We start from the raw sequence: 24,667 nt of genomic DNA on the forward strand, positions 1-24,667 counted from the left end.
CTCTCTAAGCTCCACTCTACTGTACAACAAGTCTGTATATACTTGTATAGTGACGTAAAACTATATGAAACAATCTGATTCCCCTCCAAAACCAAGCTTAGGCCAATATCGACATTTTAGTTCATTTATTCTCTTCCTCCAGAAAACCCTAATTCATAAGGGGAATTTGAGGTTAGGGGGGTCATTTTCGTCAAGTGCCCCAAAGAATTGAAGAGGATCATCCTAATTTCAGACACATGCTCCCAAAACAAATTCAATCAAATATAGACTTTATAGTACTATCTATTAGCTACTACATGTACATTTCATTTGCTATACACATTTCAATTAAGTTCCATGATCTGAATCATAAGATCCATAAACTACTTATATCTAATACTATAAATTTCTTATGATCAGAAAGCAAAATCAAGTCTTCTCCAAGACACAATCAACTGATGATGCAAGTAATCAACTAAGCCTATGCTTGAATCCCTTTCCCTCGTGGAAACCTGACCCTGAAAACATGCTCTTCACCTGTACATTTGTCAACTTTCACAACCCATTGGGACTTCCTCCTCTCAATAGTACCACAACCACCACTAGCAGCGATTCTTGTCACTAACAATCCTCCTCCTATAGGCAACAACTGAGTCCTCGCCCCACCGGACCGCCACGACCCTTTGCAAACGGCATTAGTCCCCACAACAACTGCCCCATTTTGCTTCTTCCCCATTTGCACCGCGCTAAGAATCCCCTCATGGTTCTCAAGGTTACAATCAATCAGCACAAAATCAGCCTCCTTGTAATAGTTCAACACAAGACTTTGGGCCTCCCCAATCACAAAATCAATGTGACGCACATTTTTAATGCCAAGGACTTTCTCAGACATTCGTAGTTCTTCATTGCCACGGAGAATGCACACCACACGCCCTCCGGTTTGCTGTGCTGCCTCAACCAGGGCAAGTGTGGTGTAGTCAGCTGCACCGGAACACGCCACAACCATTAGCTGTGCATTGTTGCCTGCGGCTAGTGCTGAAACGAACTCAACCACATCTGGCTCATTTGCTTTTTGGCCCTGCATAAACATTAACATCACAATAAGAAACAAATACAAATAATCGATACAAAGAAATCTGAAATGGGTTAATGAATTTGCGGACAATGGATGTGAATACAAACCAGTTTCAAGGATTTGAGGTAGGCTTTTGTGGCATTCTCAGCAGACCAGCAAGCCATGTTTGTTCTTCTATGTGAATGTAGGTAGTTCTCTTTTTTCTTTCAAACTCAATCTTTAGCTTCTTGCTTGGGAATAGAAATAGACATAGAAGCATCTATATAGAAGCACTTGCCCCGGATAGGATTCTTATCAAGGGCACTCAGGCACTGTGTCAATCCAACTGGCCATGTTTGAAAAAGATATAAAACAAATTTGCCAAGTACCAACTAGGAATTACGCGCCTTATTGTACTTGTTTGTCTGCCCAAATTATTGGCTAAACTAGTCATTGTAATGCAAAAGGATTTCGTGGTTATTTTGCCTTACATTCACGATAAGAATTCGATTTGCTTTCATCATCCCTTTAATAGGACAAGTATTTCAAGCTAGCACTATTAGGGAGACTGAAATCGAACAAAAATTAGATAGGATCACATTGGATCGGATTCATAATCGTACTGCTGACCTAAAAAAGATCTGAATTGGCCGGATGAGCTTCCAGGAGGCAGCAGTTTAATATATAACGAGTACTAAATATCCAAATCTGTGATCGTAGTTATGTTATTTTAATGTTGATTTAATTATTTGCCTCTGACAAAACCATTGGCTCTAACTATGACCCAAATAATCACCTACGAATTAGCTGTTGATGTCCAACATCGATCGTAAAGACAAAGTAAGGTGATTTAGATTATATATAAAGGAAGAAGAGCAGTGCTATCTGAGGCAGAAACCAACAAACTTATAGTCATCGATCGATTTGCAAATCTATATTTAACATTTGAATGTAGCAAAGCATATGTGCACATGCAGTCCTCTTGTGTACGGGCTGTACGTGCAGACTAGGTAGCTAGATATCTCGACTCAAATCACCTTTTGAAGATCATCATATTCCTCAAACAGCCACTACAAGGTGGATCCATGAAATATGAATGTATAAACCCTTTATATTATCTACGCAAGCAAAATGATGAATTGTGCGTTAGCAGCTAGCGTTACATAACTTAAATCATGTTTGTACGTACCGCGCACAATGGGTGCAATTCTCTTTCTTAATTGATTTATGTTAGCAAGTTTCTTTCTAGATGCTACTAATTACTTGATGAAATGCCTCAAAGAGACTAAAGTAGATATATAGTTTATTATACCTCTTTTTTATTAAAGTTTATTATACCTATTCACATGTAAATACGAAGAAGTATTCTTGACTTTATTAGATATATATTGTTTGAGTCGATGACATGATTAGATATTGTTTAAGATGGTAAATTTATTAATTAGCATATGCTGAATATTGTTTCAAGATGTATATATAATAATGCAAGACTGCAAGAGGTGTCATGTTTGCCCCCAGAACGAGCAACAGAGATCCAGCTCAGATCTAATGGTTTCCCAGAACAAACACATGCATTCATAACAGAGCAACATAATGCATCAATTTCTCTGTCTCGTGGTCTGTCACTTGCAGTAAAAGATGCCCCATTATCTGTCGATCTCATGCATCCCCTTGCTAGCTAAAGCTCGATCGATCGAGGTCGTCAGAGACTTTACTCAGAGATGCATGCATGGCTTTGAGACTTGCGTGGTCCGACGAAATTGACTGCTTCATTTTAAATCAATGGAGGAGCATGGGAGCTCTGAGACAGTGATAGGAAGCGAGGAGGGCAAGAATAAACAAGTGGGTCGAAGTGAAGGTTCTTGGTTGGATGTTATGCATGCATGGAGGGACATGGTTACAGTACTGGGTACCTTCATTCTACCATGTCTCTTGTCGTGTTGTAGTCGTAAGTGTATTCGAGCTAGAGAAATGAGGAGGGTTCATTGTTTGGTAAATGCATGAATTTATACACGTGAGACTGGATATAGAGTATGGAGTGGTATTGGTGTTTTGTACCCGTGTTTATAACATGCATGCATACTAGCATGCATGAATATACAAGTACTTCCTTGTTTATCACTATACACCACAAAACGAAAAGCTTTAAAGCAAGTGCACCCGTAGTCAAGAAAATGCAAAGTCGATAAGTCAAGAATTCGACCAGTCAAGTTACTATTCACTGCCACTGGACATGGGTTTACACCCGTTGTTTTTCTTGCCCGGTCAACATTGTTCATTATTATATAATTTTAGGGGGGTCTCGAAAATCGACTTTTTACACATACATAATTTGGGAAAACTTCCTTCATGAAAGTTATAGAGATCGTCGATACGATCTCGTGCATACATGGAACGCAATATTCGGAGTTCGTATGAATTTATTATGAATTTTTGAAATCTGAAAATTTTCTATAAATAGCAAAAAAAAAAAATCTATTTTGTTTCAAAGGACGAAAATTTTTCATTTTTCATTTTTCCCCTCCTCCGATTCTCTCTCTCGCAGCTGCACCAGACCTGGCGGGTTTCGTCCGACCCGACCCGGATTTTTCTCCGTCCTCCGGCCAAGGACCCCCCCCCTCACCTCGTCCTGCCGCTCTGTGGCGTCAAACCGCCCAGAAGCTGCCCCCAGGCTGAGATCGAAGCAACCCAGGCGGAGCAAATCGTCTGGCCGCACCGGATTTAGCCGTGTCTTCCACCCTTGGATTTAGCCGCGTCTGTCTCTTCGCAGCCTTCCTGATGTCACCCACGTTCTCCTGTCCTGCAGCGCTGGCAGCTCCATGACTTGGGCAAGAAAAAAGTCACAGCCTTGCCCTTTTCCTTGGCCTGGGTCATCAAAAGCCATCTTTTGGCTGGTCAAAACACAACCGGTGGAGGAGTGTTTTTGACAATAGTTGGTCAACACATCATCATTCCCTCACTTTGCCTGGGCAAAAGAGCACCGGTGCACTTGCTCTTAATGGTATTTTTTTGTTGAGTAATTTTATACACACATCCCACATTTTGTAAAATTTCAAATTACTTTTCTAACCCTCTTCTCAACTTATAAATTAAATTAAAAAGTAACCTCCTAATTGGGGCTGTAGATTAGGGTTGTAGATCGATGTTAGTGGGAAATAAGGCACATAAACTAAAAGAAAAAATCGAGGGAAAAAGAATTCTTACTGCGGCAAGACGAGATTGAGTCGCAATTGATAAAAAACTTATTACGATAAACATTTGCCGTCGCAAATGATAAGGCGTAATTGCGACGGAACATTTTCCGTAGTAATAGGGTCTCAATTGCTACGGCAATTGATGCCGAAGTAAAAAAGCGAAGCGATTGAGGTTTTTTTAGTAGTGTAACCCTGCTCGGCCGCAAGATTCCCAAAGACGACCAAACTGTTATTTTGGATCTACCAAGCCAATAACAAATACCTTCATCACATCTTAAAGCTTTTGTCCTTTTAGCAATTTTCTTTTTCAATTTTTTTTTTCTTTCAAAAAAGGTGTTTCTCACATATAACCCATCACAATTTAAAACGGTTATAGTCACCGCAATATCATATTTTCTTTTGAAGATATAGTAGCATATATTCATCAATCCACTTGTTAGAATCGGTCTAGATCTTTGTAGTGTTATGTGCTGGTGTGGTAGAACGTACAAGAAAGAGAAGAGGGTTTTGGAGGGAGAGGTAATAGAGATCAATAGGTGGATAGAAGAGAGAGGCGGAAAGAGAAAAATGGCCGAGTAGAGACCGTAGAGAGAGGAAATAGGAGAAAGAGAGATGGAGGGTAAAGGAGGAAAAATGACCAAATTTTTTTTGAGGGGTGTGTATTTTTTTTTTGAATAGGATTGATTTCATTAGTAATCAAGCCATAAAAAACAGGTCAGAGTCTAACCGAACTTACATAAGTAACTGGTCTGACAGAGCTAGAAAACCTATCTAAGCTAATACTAAACTCATTAAATTCTGAGGGACGCTCGCTGGTAAACAAGCCTAACCAAGCAAGAACAAAACTCGCTTCCTAAGGCAAAATCATTCATCTAGTCTAACTTGCCAGCACTCAATTATGGTACAAATAACAACTAGAAACATCTTAGAAAAGCGCATAGAGATTATTCCTACTTTAAAAGGCTTGTGACCAGATGTCTAATAGCATAGAGATTTAAGAAAGTGTTAGTTCCTTCCACGGAGGGTTGGAACCAGCATCCTTCTCAACCTCTTCAGTAGCCAACAACCTCGGCATCAGGTCGCTCTTTCGGCTCTTATTTGTAGTCTTCTCGTCGGAATCAGTATTACTTCCTCTAGGTTGGTTCATTGTAGCAACATTCTTTATGATAGAGCTCACAATAGCCCTACCATAAATTGCACCCTTGGTTCTCCTGCAGATATTGGGCTGCCCAATTGCTCTATGCACCCAATCTTGTCTCAACTTAGAGTCAGCGTTGATGCCCAGCCCAGCATCGTTGTCCATCTCAGCCATCAGCCTCAGCCAGGGTTCTCCTGTACCACCATCACTCTTCCTAAGCCAGGCTGCCACCCCAACTGGGTCTTTATTTCCACAACTCGACGTTCGCAACCCAAGCACGTCAGTAGCAAAGCCAGGAACGGACAGAGTGAATCCACCAACACCTATTTTCCACCGTCGAGCCAAACCGCCTGGAGGCCACATCCATACAGCATATGCTGTCCCACCATCCTTAGCCGCCCAAGAGGCCAAGCACTCCCCAGTATAGATCTTCTCCCTTAGGGTCAGATCTACCGTAAGGGATCGGAGAGGGCCGATCGAAATCGGAGCTAAGCTTTGACCCAACCACACAAAATACAGGAGGAGAAAAACGACGCCGAAGCTAGTTCGACGCGCCATACGCCGGCGACAAAATTCGCCGTCTTCATGCTCAGCGCCTCCTGACGGCGCCGCTAGGGTTGAGAGAGAAAGGCAGACGTCTTTTCATCCTCATTCGAGTCTATTCACAACGATAATTAAAGATATGTTAATAAAATTTCTCTATATATAATCATATGAATATGTATTTTTCACATTATATTTTTAAAATTTACAAGAACCTAACAAAAGTTGAATTCATACATGTGTTATGCAAATCTATTGTGATTGAACGTATGTGCAAATCCATTGACTGTTGACTGGATTACATGAAATATTTTCTATTTTTTTAATCAAAAAATCTTTTCTATTCTTGATTGAAGAAAAAAAAAAATTGTTGTTTAAATCTAAGCATGAGTGTAATGAAAAGAAAACATAAAAATACATGATTTGACAAATAGATGATGTGTGTAGGTGACATGGTATGACACCTAAGATTGAGACCACAAATCTTATGCCTCATTGAGACCACAAATTATTTTCCAAATAAATAACTCTCGCAGTCCAGAATAAAAAAAATAAGAGTTTGGGGCATTAAAAAGCTTGTAACCATAGAACATCTAGTGTAACGTATATATATTTCAGTATTCACTATCTAGAAGGGCTAATCTTAGGATTTGATAGAAGATTATATTATTGGTGTCTAAATAAAAGGAAAACTTTTACGGTGTACAATGTTACATGATAACATTTTAGTTATCAATATCATTCTAAGACTCTAACTAAAATTATCATGTAACATGGAGGTACCAAATAGGTGTCATACCATGTAAAACTCTAATTCTGTTCAAATTGTCGTGTTTATTAATCTCACCAATTAAGACATGATGTTTATAACGTGCTTGAATTAATATAATAATATTGAAATCTCTAAAAAAAAAAAATTGAATACGATTGTTTAGTAGAGAGTCATGATATTATGTCAGGATGTTCTCTAGGTGTCTATTGTAATAAGGGGTTTAGGCTCAATGTCCCCCCCTTTGTATTCGACAGTTTCATTAATCAAAACTTGAGGGTAGCCGCACCAGTCTTTTTTATCAAAAAAAAAAAAAAAAAATCGAAAAGCCAAAAGCAAAAAGCAAAAAATTTCATAAAAAATCTATACCCACAACATGTCTAAACATGCCATTCTCTTTTTTTATTCATATTCTTCCATGCCATAAACTCATTTAGACTCTTTGATAATAGATTTTTGATACAGAAGAAGACAAAAAACTCTTGGGGTTTTCAGTTTGACCTTGGGTTGATGGTATGGTTGGACCTGCTTGGCCTGGCCTCTCATTACCTAGTTCAACTAATGTTTTATTGGGCTAATAATATTGGATTACAGAAGCACCCATCTTCTTCTTTTGGTTTTGGACCTCCTAAAAAAAAAACCTCCTGAGCCCAGATTGACTATTCCCCAAAAAGCCCAACCGCTCAAACCCGTGACGTATAAATAGTCGTCGTCGTGGTCGATCTGAATTCAATCTCACAGTTCACAAATCGACACGACGACACCGAAAGCCTAACCAGACCTCGAATCCAAGATATGGGAAATTCTTGCTGCTTCTTATGCTTGTGCGTCGACCAAGCCAGCATCGCCATGATCGAGAAGTGGGGCCGATTCCAGCGGCTGGCCGAGCCCGGCTTCCACCTCCTCAACCCCTGCGCCGGTCAATGGGTCGCCGGAATCCTCTCCACCAGAATCCAATCCCTCGACGTCAAAATCGAGACCAAAACCAAGGTCCTCTTCTTCTTCTTCTTCTTTACTACCAAGCTTTTGTGTTTATGAAATGTGAAAGATTAGGGTTTTGTGAAAGATTTTGGAGTGGTTGAATGTGTGGATTGTTGAATTAGGGTTTGTGGAAATTTGGCAGGATAATGTGTTTGTGCACTTGGTGTGCTGCATTCAGTACCGGGTGGTGAAGGAGAATGCCGATGATGCTTTTTACGAGCTGCAAAACCCGAGAGAGCAGATTCAGGCCTATGTGTTTGATGGTAGTGACATTTCTTGCCTTTTTTTTTGTTTTTAGGTTTTCGTTTTCGTGTTCGGGTTGTGATTTTGAAGAGGAGTAATGGGGTTTTGGTTGCTATTTTTTTTTTTTTTTTGTAGTGGTTAGAGCTCTGGTGCCGAGAATGACGTTGGATGAAGTCTTTGAACAGAAGGGTGAGGTTGCTAAATCTGTGTTGGAGGAACTCGAGAAGGTAATTCAATGCTTTTGGTTTCTGACTTGCTTGTTTAGGTTTCTTTAATGTGAGTTAGGGCTTTAAGTGCGATGAATGGCAATATATATGATATTATGAGATGAAATCATTACTGTACTCCACAAATTGTGTGTTATATGATTGAGATTACCTTATTATCACAATGCTCTGAATGAGTAGTAAGTTTGAATTAGGTTATCATTGCTGCTTCTTACCTGGTTGTTTTAGAATTCAGAGGATATTAATCCATGTGTTATCTTCCTTGAATTGGAGCATTACAAATGTGATGTGGTCTCTAGTGTTTATAACATCATATGCTGAACTTGTTGGTCAGGTTATGAGGGAATATGGATACAGCATTGAGCATATGTTGATGGTTGACATCATACCAGATGCCTCTGTCCGCAAGGCAATGAATGAGATCAATGCAGGTAATTGTCTTAATCTTTTCTTCTATTTGTAATGTGACACAAGTTGCGAACAAGCTTTTTGCTAGATAGACAAGATTATAATATGGAATGTAGTGAGCTCTCAGGTCTTATTCTAATGATATAAAGTAATCACCCTAACTTACTCAAAAAGTTGTTTCAATGAAAATCACAATCTCCCTTTCTTCTGATAAGACTCATAAGAGGCTGCCAAAGAACAGCAACTAGCTGTTATGCTCTCTATTATGGAAAACAATTTGCTGTGGTTTGTGTATTTTTCTTTTTCCCTATGTGTTCTATTCTCTGACTCCATGAGCGTATAATACCAAGTCATTCTGACAATTATGTGTGTGGCTCAATACTCAGATAGTGCTATTAAACTTTTTCTTATACTTGGTCAGTTATGTATCTTTCTTTTTCCTGTGTGGTCTCTAGAAGTGTATAATGCCTAGGCATCTGACAAGTGATTCTTGATGACATGTTTGGCTTATAATTTTTTATATGGTGTTATACTAATATGTTATACTAATTATTGAATTCCAGTATATGTTCCAAAGTTTGTCATTATAGAATAATAGAAACTCTCTGCCTTCCATGGTCAGCTCCACATGTCAAATTTCTCATTCAATGGTTTGGTGGCATTTATATATGTTACTGTCTAGGAGTCTAGCCTGTATGCTTAGGCGTCTTTTTATTTTGTCACTAAAAAATAAACATTTGTACTGCAGCTCAAAGGCTTCAGCTTGCTAATGTATACAAAGGGGAGGCTGAGAAGGTGCTTCAGGTCAAAAGGGCAGAAGCTGATGCTGAGGCTAAGTACCTTGGAGGAGTTGGTGTCGCCAGGCAAAGGCAGGCAATCACAGATGGCTTGAGGGAGAACATCTTGAACTTCTCAGGCAAGGTGGAAGGCACATCATCAAAGGAGGTGATGGATCTTATCATGGTCACACAGTACTTCGATACAATCAAAGACCTGGGGAACTCGTCAAAGAACACCACAGTCTTCATACCTCATGGTCCTGGCCACATCAGAGATATCAGTGATCAGATACGCAGTGGGTTCATGGAAGCGTCCAGTGCCAAACTCAATGTTGACTAAATATGGCCATGCCCTTTGTGTAAAGTTACCATCTAAATACCTTTTCAGCTAGACTCAAAGCCACACAGATATGTTAGGGTCTTCATATAGGACATGTTATGGCAGTCCATTTGTCTAAAATCAAGTTTTGACCAAGGATGCTGATTAGGATATGTTCTCAATTGCATTTCTTCTGTGATGAGCATGGTGCGTGCTTGCTTACACCATGTGAATGATGCTTTGCAGTCTCATTATATAGAGCTGTAAATAAAGTTGGTTTTTTTTTTTTATCGGAATTTCTTGTTTACATGGTTAGCTTGCTTCAGATAGTAAATTCTCATTATATAGAGCTGTAAATAAAGTTGGTTTTGTTTTTTTTTTATCGGAATTTCTTGGTTACATGGTTTTTGTTTTTTGAAATAAAACAACATAGATGGTTACATGGTTAGGTTGCTTCAGATAGTAAATGGATTGCAGGGGTGGTTATCGGACTGGCCCAAGTAGGATTCTTGGGTCTAAATTGTATTCATGGCCCTCTGATGCAGAGGCATATGTGTAGTTTGCCAGGATTAGTCGGTGAATCGCACAATTATCTTTTGCTAATGTTTAATTTGGCATGGAATATGATGAAGCACAAAAATGAAGGATGGAATTATGTTAGACAAATGGGTTGCATTCTAGAATTACCAATGTCTAGTCTAAGAGTATAGTAAGATCCCAAACATAGAGCTCTCGATTGGGCTTTAGCTCCGTTAAGCAAGCAAAAGTAAACCTAACCAACGGTAATAATTACATACTAACTCTACCACAAAGCCACATCACATCCTCTTTTATAAAGTCCTAGCACTAACGTGGACAAATGGAAATTTGGTTTGCCCCAAAATGAAAACTGTAGTACAATAATACGTTTTGGGTGGCCAACTATGACCCGTACAAAAAAGTGTAATCATAAAATGGATGGAGGAATATTAATTATTGGAGGGGGGGGGGGAGGTATGTAATGTTTTGGTAATGATCATAAATCATGACTATTGGTATTAGATGAGAGATTTGATGGGGTGCACACCACTAATTTTGTTTGTGGTATTTTTACTCAGGACAAGAATTATAATGAGGCCAGTTGATGCGGACGAAAATAGGGGTTTAGGGTTGATCATGGAGAAAACGGCCAAATGAACAAATTATAATAGGAAACTACAACAGAAACAGTAATGTTTCAAATTACTATCTAGAGGAAGTGTTTAAATGCTAGGTGGTACTCTGTGTCTATCAAATTTTTCAAAAATTCAAGATCTTAGATAGGCTACTATAAGACTGACTTTTCATGCTTCAAGCTTCAAGCTTTAAGCAAATCACCATTATTAAGTCTATAGTTAGTTAGTTAGACTGGAGAAAGTAGGTGCCCCAGTCATTAAACTCAAAACTCAAGGACCCCAAATTTAGGTGCAAGAGAGATTGAAGAGCTCAGTGGTTAGATTAGAATCGAGAATGAAATTGATTAGGGTACGATCATTGCAATAATAAGCCATCATACATATTGTTGAAGTTCATGTGATTCAAATCATGGATAGAGAGACACTGTATAATACAAAGCACAAACACGGTTTGGGATATATAATCCCTCCACGAGCCATCATCAATAGCCAATTTAACCTTAACTTTTACCCAAGCCATGTGCAAAAACTTGGAACATTTCAATACTCCAAAAGACTCTACTTGATTTAAAAAAATCATGTACTTCAGCATAGAATCTATATTCAATGATCACTATAATATTGTTATGAACAGTTCACTTTTCTGTGTGAACTTTCTCAATTATTGATGAACATAAAGAAATCTGGAAAGAAAATTTCATGTTTCCTCCTAAATACGCAGAAGGCAAACAAGGGCCACAATAATAAATGTGTACCTATTCATTTCAATATCATATGTAATCTCACCTCACGTACATGGATATTGAGGGGGGGGTCTTCAAATTCAAAAACAATCAAGAGGAGTATTAAGTGGAAAGAAAAAAGAGGAGATGATATAAAGAAAAGTTAATTATGGAGGAGCATTGAAAGTGTGAAGATTCTTGTAGAAAAGAGTGTTGTCCTATACTACTAATCATTATATCTACTTTCCCTTTAACAAAAACATGAGTGGAGTGAACAATGAATCCATACTATACAAGTGAAAAAGAGCTTTCTCTTCTAGTTGGTGAGCAGTCAGTATTACCTGGCCTTGCCGACAGGATCCGCTATTTTTCCACCAAAATTTAGCAGCAAAAGAAAATCGAGGGTAAAGAACACAGAAATTAACGTACTCAAATAATTACACTCAGAAAGAAAGTGAAAACTTATTTCATTCAATGCCCTGTTAGTAATTTTCACAGTTTGATACTTGGCCAAACTTCTTTATTGGGTTTCTACAGCAAGAGAAAATGAGGTACAGTTTGGTGCAGCATCATAAACTGCAATGCAACCTGGACTACTAGTTCCCTATTTTAAGGTGTTAAAATTATGTCCAACCAGGGACCTCACAATGCCTTTTTGGTATATGTCCTTATCTCCTATGTCTCAACTCTTTCTGTATCAGAATACGTATACAATTATTCCTTCTCATGATTTGGAAACATGAGTAATGAAACTCGAATGTAGCACCTGCTAGTGTCAAGACTTGCCTGAATCCAATATACAGGGTTCTGCAAAACAAGGTGGAATATGCACAGTTGCACACACTTTAATGTTCTGTCAACATAAAGTTATTACTAAAACCAGGCTCTTTCTCACCATTTAAATCAGGAATGAAATATACACTCACAGCCATTGTCAGATCCCAGCCTGCCATCGTAGAAAGAGAGATTTTGCATTAGGTTAAGTGCTATTGTAAAACATTATATATGAACTTTCAAAAAGTTGGGAGCCAAAGTCAAAAGAGAGCTGGGGATTACTTATGTAAAAACATCACCACAAGTAGAACTACCAACCTCTTATTAAGTCAACATTAATTGCAGAAATTAGCTTGAAAATTCAGTTCAAGTTCGTTGCAAAATCCCTTTCTGTTATCTTATGCACCTCCTCATGGAGACAACCATCTTTGCTTCCATTGTGCTCAAGACTTTTTAGCAATCATGGCTGGCCTAACTGATAACCGCGCAAAACTTAAATCTTCAATGTTAGATATGTAATCTGTAACATGGCCCAGTTGGAGATTAAAAGTACAAGATTTTGAATGTTTAAATGACAATTTATCAGAGATGATGGTAATGAGCTGAGTTAAAAATTCAAAACATATCACTAAACGCACGTAGAGAGAAAAACAAAAACACAGAAAGAGACATACTGTGAGAGAGATAGAGAGAAGAGAGTGATAGGAAACAAGGGCCCTTATACCTCAACTTTTTCGTTGACCATGACAAGTAAAGCACTGAGATGGACACCCACTTCTCATGGTGGGGTTCTTCAATTACATAAACTGATATGCCAACATATATGCCTGATTAATCACGGAGGGTCTTTGGCTACAAAGATTCGCTCTCAAATTCTTACGAGGTTGACCCATGTGATGACTCTCAAGCCTGGTTTGCCATCCACCCAACCGATTCAAGCAACCCTAGTCTGCAGCAGAAAGGAAGTTTCAAAGATTTCAAAATGCCACTTTTGTGTCCTTTAGCAATTTGTTTTCTCAAGTAAGCACAGCAGGCTCTACACTACATACAGAATGCCACTTGATTCCAAACATAAAGATGTGCTACAAATGTCCATAATCGGTTATTACAGATGTTCTGTGATTTGGTGTAAACTATATTCAGCAAAAGTCCTGAACCTTTGTAGCATAGCTATATATATCAGGATTAAGGTTAGAGAAAATACAAATAGAATGCTTTGAACTATTACAAGCTAAAAAGGATTAGGTTTGAGAACTCAAATTGTGAAACTTAATCAATAAACTTACAAAAGTTTAGAATTGTGAAAATAAAAAAATAAATTGGTTTTACCATACAGAGGAAGAAATTAGCTTATATGGAGAAAGAGGCCATGCAATTATGCAAGTACTATTCCGAAAACATTTGTTATCTCTATATGGTTGCGTGTCTACGCTTGAAAGTTGTCTAATTCTGAGACTTGGGACACTGGAAATGGCACTACCAGCATATCAAATTGTTCGACATGATACTTAACACATTACCATAGAAGCCATCATTGACCTATCTTTCTCACAATCTAACTCTAACTGATCAGGCAGGCCAATCAAGAGAGAATTTGACTGCATTCTAGCAGAATGAGCACATATACAACACCCTATGCAGTATGCACATATACAAGAAGTGGCACATTGCCTTCACATTTGCGTAAAAGTACAGAGGTATCCATGAAAGTTTCATGATGACCACTTCATGAAAGCTCCATGATAGTATCTTGTTTCCATAAGATACTGTTCAACATGATACTTTACACATTAGCTTAGAAATCATCATTGACCTATCTTTCTCACAATCTAACTCTACTCGATCAGGCAGGCCAATCAAGAGACAATTTGACTGCATTAAGCACATACACAAGTGCCACATTGCCTTCACATTTGCGTAAAAGTACAGAAAACTAACAGAGGTATCCATGAAAGCTCCATGGTGAGCACTTCTCCACTCCATTGCCAAGTTAAACAATGTATATCATACTCAAAAAAGAGATTTGAGGAGCAGGAAAGGCTGGATGCAATGGGAGACAAGTGGCCAAATTGGTTTCTATACTCTTCAATTGATTCAGAAAGTTATTCATATCGTAACTACAATCCACATTAGTACTGCAGTATATGCGATCACTTTAACTATGGTGCTGCCATTTCAATTTTCTAATTAAGTTCCATACACTTATCTCCATTTATGTATCAGAGAAACCATCATATATGCATATCACTTCCGGTTTGTGTTGTGTTCATGTATTTAGTTGGGCATCTTGCAACATTGTCTTAATACTAATATTAATCTCAGCAAATTGATGCACAAATAGTCAAGAACACTTGAAAAGTTCAATCTTTATATCAAAGACTATTAACAATCACATGTTTTGTCAGAAACCTCATCTAATACTGTAAATACAATTATCTAAAATAATATAAGCAGGATTAACATTTCATACTTACTATCAAACCAACAGAGCAAAAATATAACTAGTATCGGTCATTATCAAGTCATCAACAACAACAAAATGTCCGACAAAGCACATATCCTAAACATTTTCCCAATTATCTTTCTTAACTGAGGATTAAAGATAGGTTTGGATTTTGATAAAATGCTCTAACGTATGTTCTATCCTGGACCACTGTTATGATTATAAAGAAGAAAGGACTCTTCTCAGAAAACCCAGAAAATCCACAATCATTTTTTGCCAAGGGATCGACTATTTCAGTAGAATCATGAAGATATGCAAGTTCCAGTAATACAATGTCTGAAATTCCTTCACATTATCCTTTCCTCCAAGCAATAATCACGCAAAATTTTTAACTAGATGTGAAGTATAAATAGTAGAAAAAAGAAAGATGAAAGAATTCAATAAGCCCTACAATTACAGAATCCTAGAGGAGTAAAAAAGAAAAACATTACACTGTGGGTGCATCGGAAAGGACCTCATTCAGCATGTCCTCATCAACACTCGCAGTCGCAAACAGCTCTGCTTCCCTTTCTTCGTCGTTAGAGAGATCCCTTCTTTCAAGCTTTGCATGAGCTGCAATGAATATCATCTTCTCTGCCCTTTCCAGGCCTATCCTTGAGTGCCTATGTACACAAATCCATTTCATGAAAGACCAATTACACTTGAATCCAAATGAGGTTGCATGGAGGAAGATAAGTCTCACTGCAACCTTCCCCAGTATGTTTAACTTGCTTAGACAAGTTTCCCACACAAGTCTACTGCTCTGCGGGTTTGCAATTTTCATTTTTCCAGTAACAGGATCTTGCTGTTTAACCTGAACTGCCTGAGCATAAAGTGGGTCCATTCCTTCTGTCCTCCATTTCATGAGCTCCATTAATGCAACATGCGCTTCTTCCCTGGATACCAATCTGGTAATGAGCTTATCTACATCCTTCTCCTGCTCGTGCGTCAAGCACTTGAATGGTGGAAGGTACTTTCCACTAGCATCCTTCATCAGGTATTGTGGATCAAGTATGAATGCAGCCGACCATGCTGGGTGGTAATTCTTTGCGAAGCGTTTTTCAACTATTTTCTCAACAGGTCCTTCATCAATGTTAAACTTGGCACACCAATCCTTTACTTTTGTTCGCAACTCTTCCCAAAGAGGCAGGCATTGCCCAATTAATGGCCTCTCAGCTTCAATCTCCTGAGCCATCCCTCTTATCAGCTTCATAAGTGAATAAACTGCCTCTAGTTCATTCCAGAATCCTTCACTTTGAATCATCGCTGCAACTTCCCTAGCACTTGGATCCTCCACACATGCCACCTTATAGCAATCATCCAAGACAACCATTTGGAGTATGCGGGAACAGGTCAACATATCCTCCAGCATTGCATAAACAGGCGCATAGTTTTTAGAATTATCGCATTTGGAAGAAGAAACTTGGAGCAGCCCAGCATAGCCAAGCTCCTGCATCTTGTACTTCTGAAAAATCCGCCTAACCTCGGTGGTGGTATTTACAAAATTTGCAACCTTCACGCAATTATCAGTAACAACCATAAACAACTTATGCTCTTTGTTAAAATCCTTGATCAAAGAAACAAACCCCTGTAGCTGACAGGAAACATTCACCATCCAATGATTCTGACTCTCCAAGTTCCTCAATGCCTTGGCTTTATACTTGTCAGCAACAATCCCCACGCAACGGTGCACAGCATTCCCACACACCCCAGTAACCGCATCCCACATTAGCTCCTCAGCATATTTCGACGAAACTGACCCTCCAGTAAACACAGCCTTCTGAAAAACACTGCTCCCATTGGGAAGATTAACCATAAACTTAACCATACTCTCCTCCCCACCGCAAAAATTATTACATTCCCAACCATCTGAAGCCACTTGAAAAAACATTGCATCCCTTATCCTAGCCTCAGACTCGGCTTTAGCCTCAGCAAACTTAGCATCAAGCCGAGGACCCGAAAGCTCACGCTGCAACACAGCAGGCAAGCCCACCTGGCCGAGAAAGGCCTTGAACTTGGGGTGCTCGAGGCTCGAAAACGAGACAGACCCACAAGACTCATAGAACCACTCAGACAACAAGTCAAGTGCAGAATGAACCTGCTCCTTAGTAAGTGAAACATTAGCAGAAGAAGGCTTGGGGCTTTTAAGCTTTTTGACACTATTTTCCAACATTGCCAAAGCACCCAAATCGTCTTTCCCACCCGACAACACCAAATGGTGGTGGTGCTGGTGGTGGCTCAACCCGACAGGATTCGGATTCGGGTTCGGGTTCGGGTTCGGACCCTGCGAATGATAACCAAGGTCTCCGCCGCAAAAGCCGGGAGACGACTCAATCATAGCCAAAGAATGTACTTGAATGGAAGCAGAGGTGGGAGGAGCTTGAGAGAGAGGAGTACCCATTTGCGAGCTTCGTTTTCTGTGATTGTGGGAAGACGGCGACGGCAGAGACGATATGGGCTGCGGCGACAGCGACGCCGACGAGTTGGGTCTCAACACGGAGGTGAAATTCGGACACGTGCCGCGCTTGAGGTGCTCGGAGGCGGTTCGGGAGGGGTTCGAGGCCGAGAAAACGGCGTCGCAGAGAAGACACTTGAGCTTGACAGCTTTGGGGACGTTGGTGTTTGGGTTGCGAACCATGACGGGCTCTAAATGAGTCCAGTACCAAGCCCCTTTGCCCTTTATGGCCTTGGTCCGAACGGTGACCAGACCCTCGTAGCGTTTGTTCAGAGCTCGGGCGGCGAGGTCGTCCGGCGAGAGAGGTGGGTCCGATGGGTTTGGGTTTGGGTTTGGGTTTGAGTTTGTGGAGGCCATTGGAGTGGGAGGAATTTGAGTGAAGAAAATGATGGGTCTTTGTTACAACGGAGTGGGTTTGGTAGTATTATTGGGTTGGTCTATCATGGTGGTGGGTTTTGGGGGGAGAATGTCGCCGGCGGCGAGCTGGGTTTTGGGTTTAAGCAGAGGTCCATGAGTTGGAACAAAAAAAAAACATATTGGAGCTTTTGGAAGGGTGGATTAGATTCTCTGAGTTAGGCTCAGGAGAATGTGGAAGAACAGAAATGAGGGAGGAACTGGAGACATAGATATAGTGCAGAGACTACTGCAGACTCTGCAGGAGAGTGAGAGAGAAAGAGAAGAGAGAGAATTTTATTTGACATCATCAAAACATAAAGCTTTTACCTTTTTTTCCTATTTCCATTACATTATTCTTCTGACCTTCTTTTTTCCTCAAAGACTTTCTTATTCTGTGAAGATTTTTTTTTTTTTTTTTTTCCACCAGATTTTCGTCTTCATGTTGCATAACCACTTTGAATGTTTCCCGTTGGTATTCAAATTAGAATCTGGAAATGGACGCAAATCTTTAGAATTTTCTTTTTTGAGGTTATTCTTTTGCATCAGATTTCATTGTTTGACACTCACTCATATGTATATGTATAGATAGATTCTCCGTTTGATTCAGGAAAAAACAATATTAACTTTTATAGGAGTGGGCTACCCAAATCGTAAGTCCGGAATAAAGATAAATGCTTGTTCGATCTCGAAAAATAATGTGTCTCGCGCGACAATTAGAAATAAATCTTATGAAATTAATCATCCAAGATGTTATATAATATATATTTTCTTTTTACAACAACTTTCCTAGGATAAATGCTCATTTGATCTTGTTACTTTAAAAACAAAGAATATAACATTTTAAATGTATAATTCAGATTATATGCTGCACAATTGCTTATTTTAATGCCGATTCATACATTATGAATATCCTTTTCCATTCTATAGTTTCCGCTGCATATTTTTCCATATCTATTGAATAGATAGGTAGTTTGACAACCTTGTATCATTTTTTAAATTAATTTCTGTTTGCTATATTTTGTACACAAACACAATGATGATTGGTGATGACACATTCACATTAACCATGAAGGTTAATGTCCTATCCTCTTACCCAAATTCACACTAATATTTTTTAATTAGTATTGTCACATAAAGTGTCACGATCGATATTGTATACAGTAAACCACACAGTTTTACTGAGCTATTGGGAATAAAGTAGTTGCCAGTTGGGAAGTCTTATCTTAACCATAATAGATATAATCTCAATCGAAACTTACATGTTACTACAACTGTACAGTTACATAGTGAATAGACTCTGACATAATACTCCTTTTAGTTTTGTGATTGAAATTCATCTTTTGGTAAACCACGAAAATTGTTGATAAATTATTTTAACACATAAATAATATGAAATTGTTAAATGTTAACACATGATCGATCAGTCTAAAATTTAAATTCCATTATGTTTCATGGTCTCTAATAAGAGTTCATGAACTAGAATTTTACTTTGCGGATTAAGTGACTAACGTTCACATGCTTCATGTAGAAATATGAATATGGTGTTTCACGATAATATATAGTAAGTTTCAACTAACTTCTACATGTGTCTAGTTTATCTTTTATTTTATTTTTAAATAATGTTACTATTCCATTATTTTGCAATGCATTACAAGATCAAGAGTGAGTGATACATTAGACATTCCCTTAAAATTCGAGATAAATGGTTTTGAAGTTGATTTTGGCCCCAAGGGAAGATTAAAGAGGCTACTCTAATGTACATGGATCTGGACATAATCTTGTTTGTGGTACATTATTACCTTCCTCCCTAGACTTTCACAATATATAAAATGTGAAGTTCTTTCATGTTTCACTAACAATTTGGCTAAAACTAATTATATGTGATCACTACTACATTCATTATCCATTATCCAATAAATGGACATGAATATAATCATTCAGAGCAAGAACCTATAATATCAGTAGAAATGGTCATATTTTACATAAAAATAGAAGGTACATGTACCACTAATGGGAAAGAAGTCAAAAAGTATATATATATGATGTTTTGGGTAAGAGGATATGACATTTTCACCTAAACCATATAGTGCTGTCTAACCTAAACCTTTACATACTTTAAGATCTAAGGTCTACTTCAAATTTTTCCTTTTGGACATGGAAATCTGTGGAACTGAAAAATGATGCGGATTAATCTGAACAAGCATTTAAATTTGATGTAATTAGTCTATCCATATGTAAATGGACCCATCAAAAAATTGCATTTTCAACGACAGAATCAGATCATGGGTAAAAGAGATATCACTGCTTGTCATTCCCATAGTTTGTATTTATTTAAACGCAAGTTACTCTTCTTTAAAAAAAAAAAAAGAATAGTTGAAGGAAGCTATCAAAACCAAAACAATCATAGTTTGGGTCCATATCAAAATGGATACATAATTTTCGCTTAGAGGGATTCTTACGTAGGATAAACGTACCATGCACGTGATACAGGAGATAGGGCTTACATGTGCATGAATGACTCGGTGGAAAGCAAAGGAGTCATAAACTAATAAGTATTTTTGATTAAAGAAAAAGTTAATAATTATATTTGCTCAGATTACTGAATCACCTTTTCATAATTTCCCACTATTATTATTATTACTCAATGTCTTCTACCCATACATGAACACACGTGTAGTATGTCCCAGGTGGAATCCAACCATAATTTTCAGCTTTATATAATCATAATACGTACAAGTTACTCTAGGTATTTACCAAACCTTAGAGGTCTAGATAACTCGTATTTAAATCGTGTTCTTCATCATTTCAAATGGTACAAAGTATTAAGTATGTGCAATTATTTGTATTATTAATGTAATATCTAGGGCAACAAGTCTTGCCATCACTCTATTTGTCATAAGACTATCATTGTGATTGTTATTTTAAATAGTAGAATTAAGATAACAAATTCCCCACTTTGAAACAAGTCTCAATTACCTATTTTCATATGCAAAGGACCACCCAAAACTGAAAAAACGAGAAACGGAAGAAAGATTTAAATTTGCTAAATCCAAACATAAAAAATTTAGGGTCAATGTAACCATTTTTTAACCTAAAACATTAGAAAGGGAAAAGCCTTTCTTCTTGTTAACGGGTTTGGGTTAAACCCGTGGGTTCAAATTTCGCGCGTCAAGTTCCTAACGACACGTGTCCCTATCACCACCGTCCACATAAAACATCAAGGCGCCACGTGTAGGTGCATAGAATATCCTTGAGTGCCCTAACTTGGAAGGGTTTAAGAGGCAAAGCGAGAGCGAGGCGCGCTGTCTAGGGTTTAAGAGAGAAAGCTCCGAACCACAAGCAGAGCTTTGGGAGCCAAACTTGACGATAGCAATGGGCGGCTTTTGGGGTTAGTTTTCTCATCACTTTCTTATCTATTGACTTCATCAATTTCCTCAATTTCACATGTTGAAATGTCAAGAATCTAAAAATGGAGGTTCTAGGATTTATCAGAGATTGAAAGATTGAATTTTGATAATACCCTTTTAAAAACCCTGTTTGGCTTGTGAGAAATTGATGGTTAAAAGTTGAATTGACAATAAGTTTTGGGTCTTTTTTTTGGTTACACTAAGTTTTGTTTTTTTGTTTTGTGAAAATGGAATTATAGGAATTGAAGTAAAACCAGGGAAACAGTATCCTATTGATTTTCCAGAAGATGAGGAAGCAAGGCTTAGGATTACTCAGGTATATTTTTCACTTCAGATGCTCAAAATCAAATCCTAGTGTTTTGTTTTGGAGCATTTTGATTGTTTGGAGCTTTGTGGAGTTGGATTGGGTGTAGTATAATGGTCAATTTGTTTGTTTACCTTGCATGATGAATCAGGCGACTTTAGGTCTCGGCGACTCAAAGGGGAGGAGCATAGTTCAGTGTTCCGTTGGAGATAAGAGTCCTATCTTTTTGTGTTCTTTGGTACCTAAGAAGAACGAATCGTGTCCCTTGAATCTTGAATTTGAGGAGGATGAGGAGTTGGTGACCTTTTCGGTCATTGGCAAACAAAGCGTCCATCTCTCTGGCTACTTTGAGACTTATGATGAAGGCGAAGCTGTTGGAGAAGGATATGAGTCGTAAGTACATGTTTACCATTGTTGATTCTTTTCCGAGTTACATTTTCTGTCTCTATTTCTTTACAGGCATTTAGTATTTCCCTTGTAATATCTGCAGAGATTCGTATGAGGAGGATATTGGTGAGTCTGGGTCGGAGGAGTCATCAGATTATGGTAGTGATGACCAATATGAGCTAATTGATAATGATCTTGACATGGACCGGTCTTCACCTCCTACCAAAAGTGGAGGTATGTTGGATACCTTTTTTTTTATTTTTTATTTTATTTTTTTTATTTCAGTTGCATTTGATCACAGTCCTCTCTTCTTTCTTGTTTTGTCAACGTTGCCATATTCTTCTGTTGGAAGCTTATGAGATATTAAAACATTTTGAATGACTTGGTATAGCTTTAATATAAATTTTGTGTCTGATTTTGCGTGCTACATCTAATGAGCACTAAACGATCAAAACTTATTTGCTGAAAGTTTGATTTTTTATTTATTGAAATGTTAAAAGTTTCAGGTAGGTCCCAACTTCCCCAATATTTACTGTACACCCAACCATTGATAGGATAATCTAACTGAACTGTGTGAGCCATTGAAATCTTGCCTTCATCTACATGGTAAATACATTAAGCCATTATGGTGCAGCTGCACTTTGTTCAGGATTCTCAATTGTCTAGTGTCCCAGACTTTTGGATAGATGTCAGGTCATTATCATTCTGTAGTAGAGAGCTTGACTGAAAATTGTATTTGGCTTATTTCTTAGTTATAATTGAGGAGATTGAGGATGATGACAAGCCTACTAATGGAAAGGGTCAATCTAAACCTCTACTTGAATTCAATCAATCAAATGGCTCTGAGAACAATACAAAAGGTGCAGGTGTCCCTGTTTTGGAAAGTGAAGATGACGATGGCTTTCCAATATCCACGAAAAACAAAACCAATATTGAGAAGCCTGAATCACCAACAGGACACAGAGATAAAGTAACTGAGAAAACCAAGAAGAGGAAAGCAAAAGATGGTGATGATGCTACTGGATTAAAAAGGAAGGTTGAAAATATTGACCAAGATCATCAAGAAGGGTGGGTAGTTGATCCATCTCATTAGTTGTTTGTTTGTAGTAATTTTATATACTCGTGTACATTTGTACTTATATATTTGGGAGAGGGAGGTGTTTCTGTTCTGTTGCCCCAGTAAGTTTCAGTTTTTGTGGGTTTATTGAAGTTTCTTTCCAAACTGATCTCAGGCAAAAGAAGAGTAAGAAAAAGCAGCAACTTAAGGATGGAAGTACTGATGAAAAGGAAAAGCAACCTGAGGTCTTGAAGAGCAAAAATGAGCATGGACAACTGCTATCTAATGAGAAGTGAGATTTGCGCATCTTCTTTCAGCATCTTATAGTTTTACATTTTTATTTGTTGTATGGTGATTTGGTTCTAAATAGCGTTGCATATCAACGGGTTTAAATGATGAGGCTCACAACAATTACAAGTTGGCTGTATGATTCCTTTCCATCCAAAATCGCTCAGATCTGATCTCTGTCTGTTTTTTTTTTATTAGTCATTAAAATCATATCTTGCATTACCCTATATTTTCTTTACTAAGAAGTCAAGTCAAATTAGCAGTATCTAGAGAAATGAAAAGTTTGGAATGATAGTATCTTCTGAAATGTCTAAGATTTGCTAGTTGCTAACTTGCTATTGTCAATACTGTTGTGCTTGCACAGAGTTGCTTTTTGCTCTTCCATTGAACAAAATAATTATGCTTGTATACATGACAGGAGCCCTGACATCAAAATGGACTCTGTTCCTACTGAGAATCAGACAGAGGAGAAAAAAAAGAAGAAGAAGAACAAGAAGAAATCCCAGGAGACTGAAGAAAAAACTAATGCTGATCAAACTGCTGCTAATATGGAAAAAACCAATGGCAAGTCATCTAAAGTGAGAACCTTTCCAAATGGATTGGTAATCGAGGAGGTTGCTATGGGTCGACCAGATGGCAAAAGAGCTGATCCGGGAAAGAAGGCAAGTCCTCAAGCGTCTTTATAAAGTCTTTCCTGGCCAAATCAAGGATTTGGGGCTTCTTGTTTACTATTGTATAAAGTCTTTCCTGGCCAAATCAAGGATTTGGGGCTTCTTGTTTACTATTGAATTGACTTATGACAGATAAGTTGTTGTTTTACAGGTCAGTGTTCGCTACATTGGGAAGCTAAAGAATGGGAAACAATTTGACGCAAATGTTAGAGGGCCACCGTTCAAATTCACATTAGGTACCAATGTCATCTGACAAATATTAAGTACTCAAATTCAACTTTTATATGTGGTTTATCTTGCTTTTCCATTGGTCGTGCAGGTGTAGGACAAGTTATATCAGGATGGGATGTTGGGGTTAAAGGTAAGTTTCTAAACGTGAAAACTTCACTTATATCTGATTTGCAATTTTACAAAGTATTAGTTGTTGCATCTTCTAAAACATATCTACCTCCAGGTATGCGCGTTGGGGACAAAAGAAGACTCACCGTTCCACCATCAATGGGGTATGACGGTTATCATTGTTTCTTTTCCATGGAGCATGTACCCTAATCTGTTTAGAGCTTGTTATCCAACTTATCAATCTTTGATGCAGGTATGGACAGAGAGGTGCTCCCCCTGCGATACCACCAAACTCATGGCTTGTGTTTGATGTCGAGTTGGTTGCTGTTAATTGATTCAGATGCTGTCATTCCTCCACTTTTTAAGTTTCTTTTTTCTGCTGGGCAGACCAGTCTGGAAAAAACGAGTGTATCTGTTTCTAGTCGCTTTATCTCTGTGAACATCATTTGATGTCAGTTTTGAAGACATGCACATTTTGATGAGATTAAGATCAGTTTGGTGATATTACTGAACCATAATTCTAGTGATTTGACATTATAAATACTTGTATGTTGCTTTTATTTTTAACCTAGAGAATGCATTTGCAAATTTCTTGCC

At 38.2% G+C, this 24,667-nt stretch overlaps 4 protein-coding genes across 11 annotated transcripts; 2 read left to right on the top strand and 2 right to left on the bottom strand.

The window, feature by feature from the left end:
- Nucleotides 1–248: 248 nt before the first annotated feature.
- Nucleotides 249–1,287, bottom strand: LOC133718530 (uncharacterized). Its single transcript, XM_062145387.1, has 2 exons — nucleotides 1,162–1,287; nucleotides 249–1,057 (listed from the first exon to the last, which is right to left on the bottom strand). Exons 1-2 carry the CDS (start codon nucleotides 1,216–1,218, stop codon nucleotides 461–463), a joined length of 654 nt encoding a protein of 217 aa, XP_062001371.1. The 5' UTR covers nucleotides 1,219–1,287; the 3' UTR covers nucleotides 249–460.
- A 6,126-nt stretch (nucleotides 1,288–7,413) lies between these two features.
- Nucleotides 7,414–9,924, top strand: LOC133714852 (hypersensitive-induced response protein 4). The gene is made up of 5 exons (XM_062141114.1): nucleotides 7,414–7,667; nucleotides 7,801–7,921; nucleotides 8,037–8,128; nucleotides 8,463–8,559; nucleotides 9,285–9,924. The coding sequence occupies exons 1-5, from the start codon at nucleotides 7,473–7,475 to the stop codon at nucleotides 9,653–9,655; spliced, it is 876 nt and encodes a 291-aa protein (XP_061997098.1). The 5' UTR covers nucleotides 7,414–7,472; the 3' UTR covers nucleotides 9,656–9,924.
- A 2,023-nt stretch (nucleotides 9,925–11,947) lies between these two features.
- LOC133715696 (uncharacterized) lies at nucleotides 11,948–17,914 on the bottom strand. Of its 7 annotated transcripts, XR_009849182.1 has the most exons (4): nucleotides 15,219–17,914; nucleotides 12,603–13,233; nucleotides 12,406–12,456; nucleotides 11,948–12,317 (listed from the first exon to the last, which is right to left on the bottom strand). XR_009849182.1 is itself a non-coding variant. In XM_062142304.1 (1 exon), the coding sequence occupies exon 1, from the start codon at nucleotides 17,576–17,578 to the stop codon at nucleotides 15,215–15,217; it is 2,364 nt and encodes a 787-aa protein (XP_061998288.1). In that variant the 5' UTR covers nucleotides 17,579–17,913; the 3' UTR covers nucleotides 15,019–15,214. The 7 variants fall into 7 exon arrangements, 1 of the variants encoding a protein (XP_061998288.1); XR_009849183.1 differs by having other exon boundaries at nucleotides 11,948–12,759; nucleotides 13,009–13,233; XR_009849181.1 differs by having other exon boundaries at nucleotides 11,948–12,804; nucleotides 13,009–13,233.
- A 2,939-nt stretch (nucleotides 17,915–20,853) lies between these two features.
- Nucleotides 20,854–24,637, top strand: LOC133714982 (peptidyl-prolyl cis-trans isomerase FKBP53). Of its 2 annotated transcripts, none has more exons than XM_062141275.1 (11): nucleotides 20,854–21,005; nucleotides 21,264–21,340; nucleotides 21,480–21,721; nucleotides 21,819–21,949; nucleotides 22,468–22,783; nucleotides 22,948–23,064; nucleotides 23,479–23,722; nucleotides 23,883–23,967; nucleotides 24,051–24,092; nucleotides 24,186–24,234; nucleotides 24,324–24,637. In XM_062141275.1, exons 1-11 carry the CDS (start codon nucleotides 20,990–20,992, stop codon nucleotides 24,403–24,405), a joined length of 1,401 nt encoding a protein of 466 aa, XP_061997259.1. In that variant the 5' UTR covers nucleotides 20,854–20,989; the 3' UTR covers nucleotides 24,406–24,637. The 2 variants fall into 2 exon arrangements, with proteins under 2 accessions (XP_061997259.1, XP_061997260.1); XM_062141276.1 differs by having other exon boundaries at nucleotides 22,582–22,783.
- The last annotated feature ends 30 nt before the right edge of the window (nucleotides 24,638–24,667 follow it).

The sequence above is a fragment of the Rosa rugosa genome, chromosome 6, assembly GCF_958449725.1.
Source record: "Rosa rugosa chromosome 6, drRosRugo1.1, whole genome shotgun sequence".
In the NCBI taxonomy this organism is placed as follows: domain Eukaryota; kingdom Viridiplantae; phylum Streptophyta; class Magnoliopsida; order Rosales; family Rosaceae; genus Rosa; species Rosa rugosa.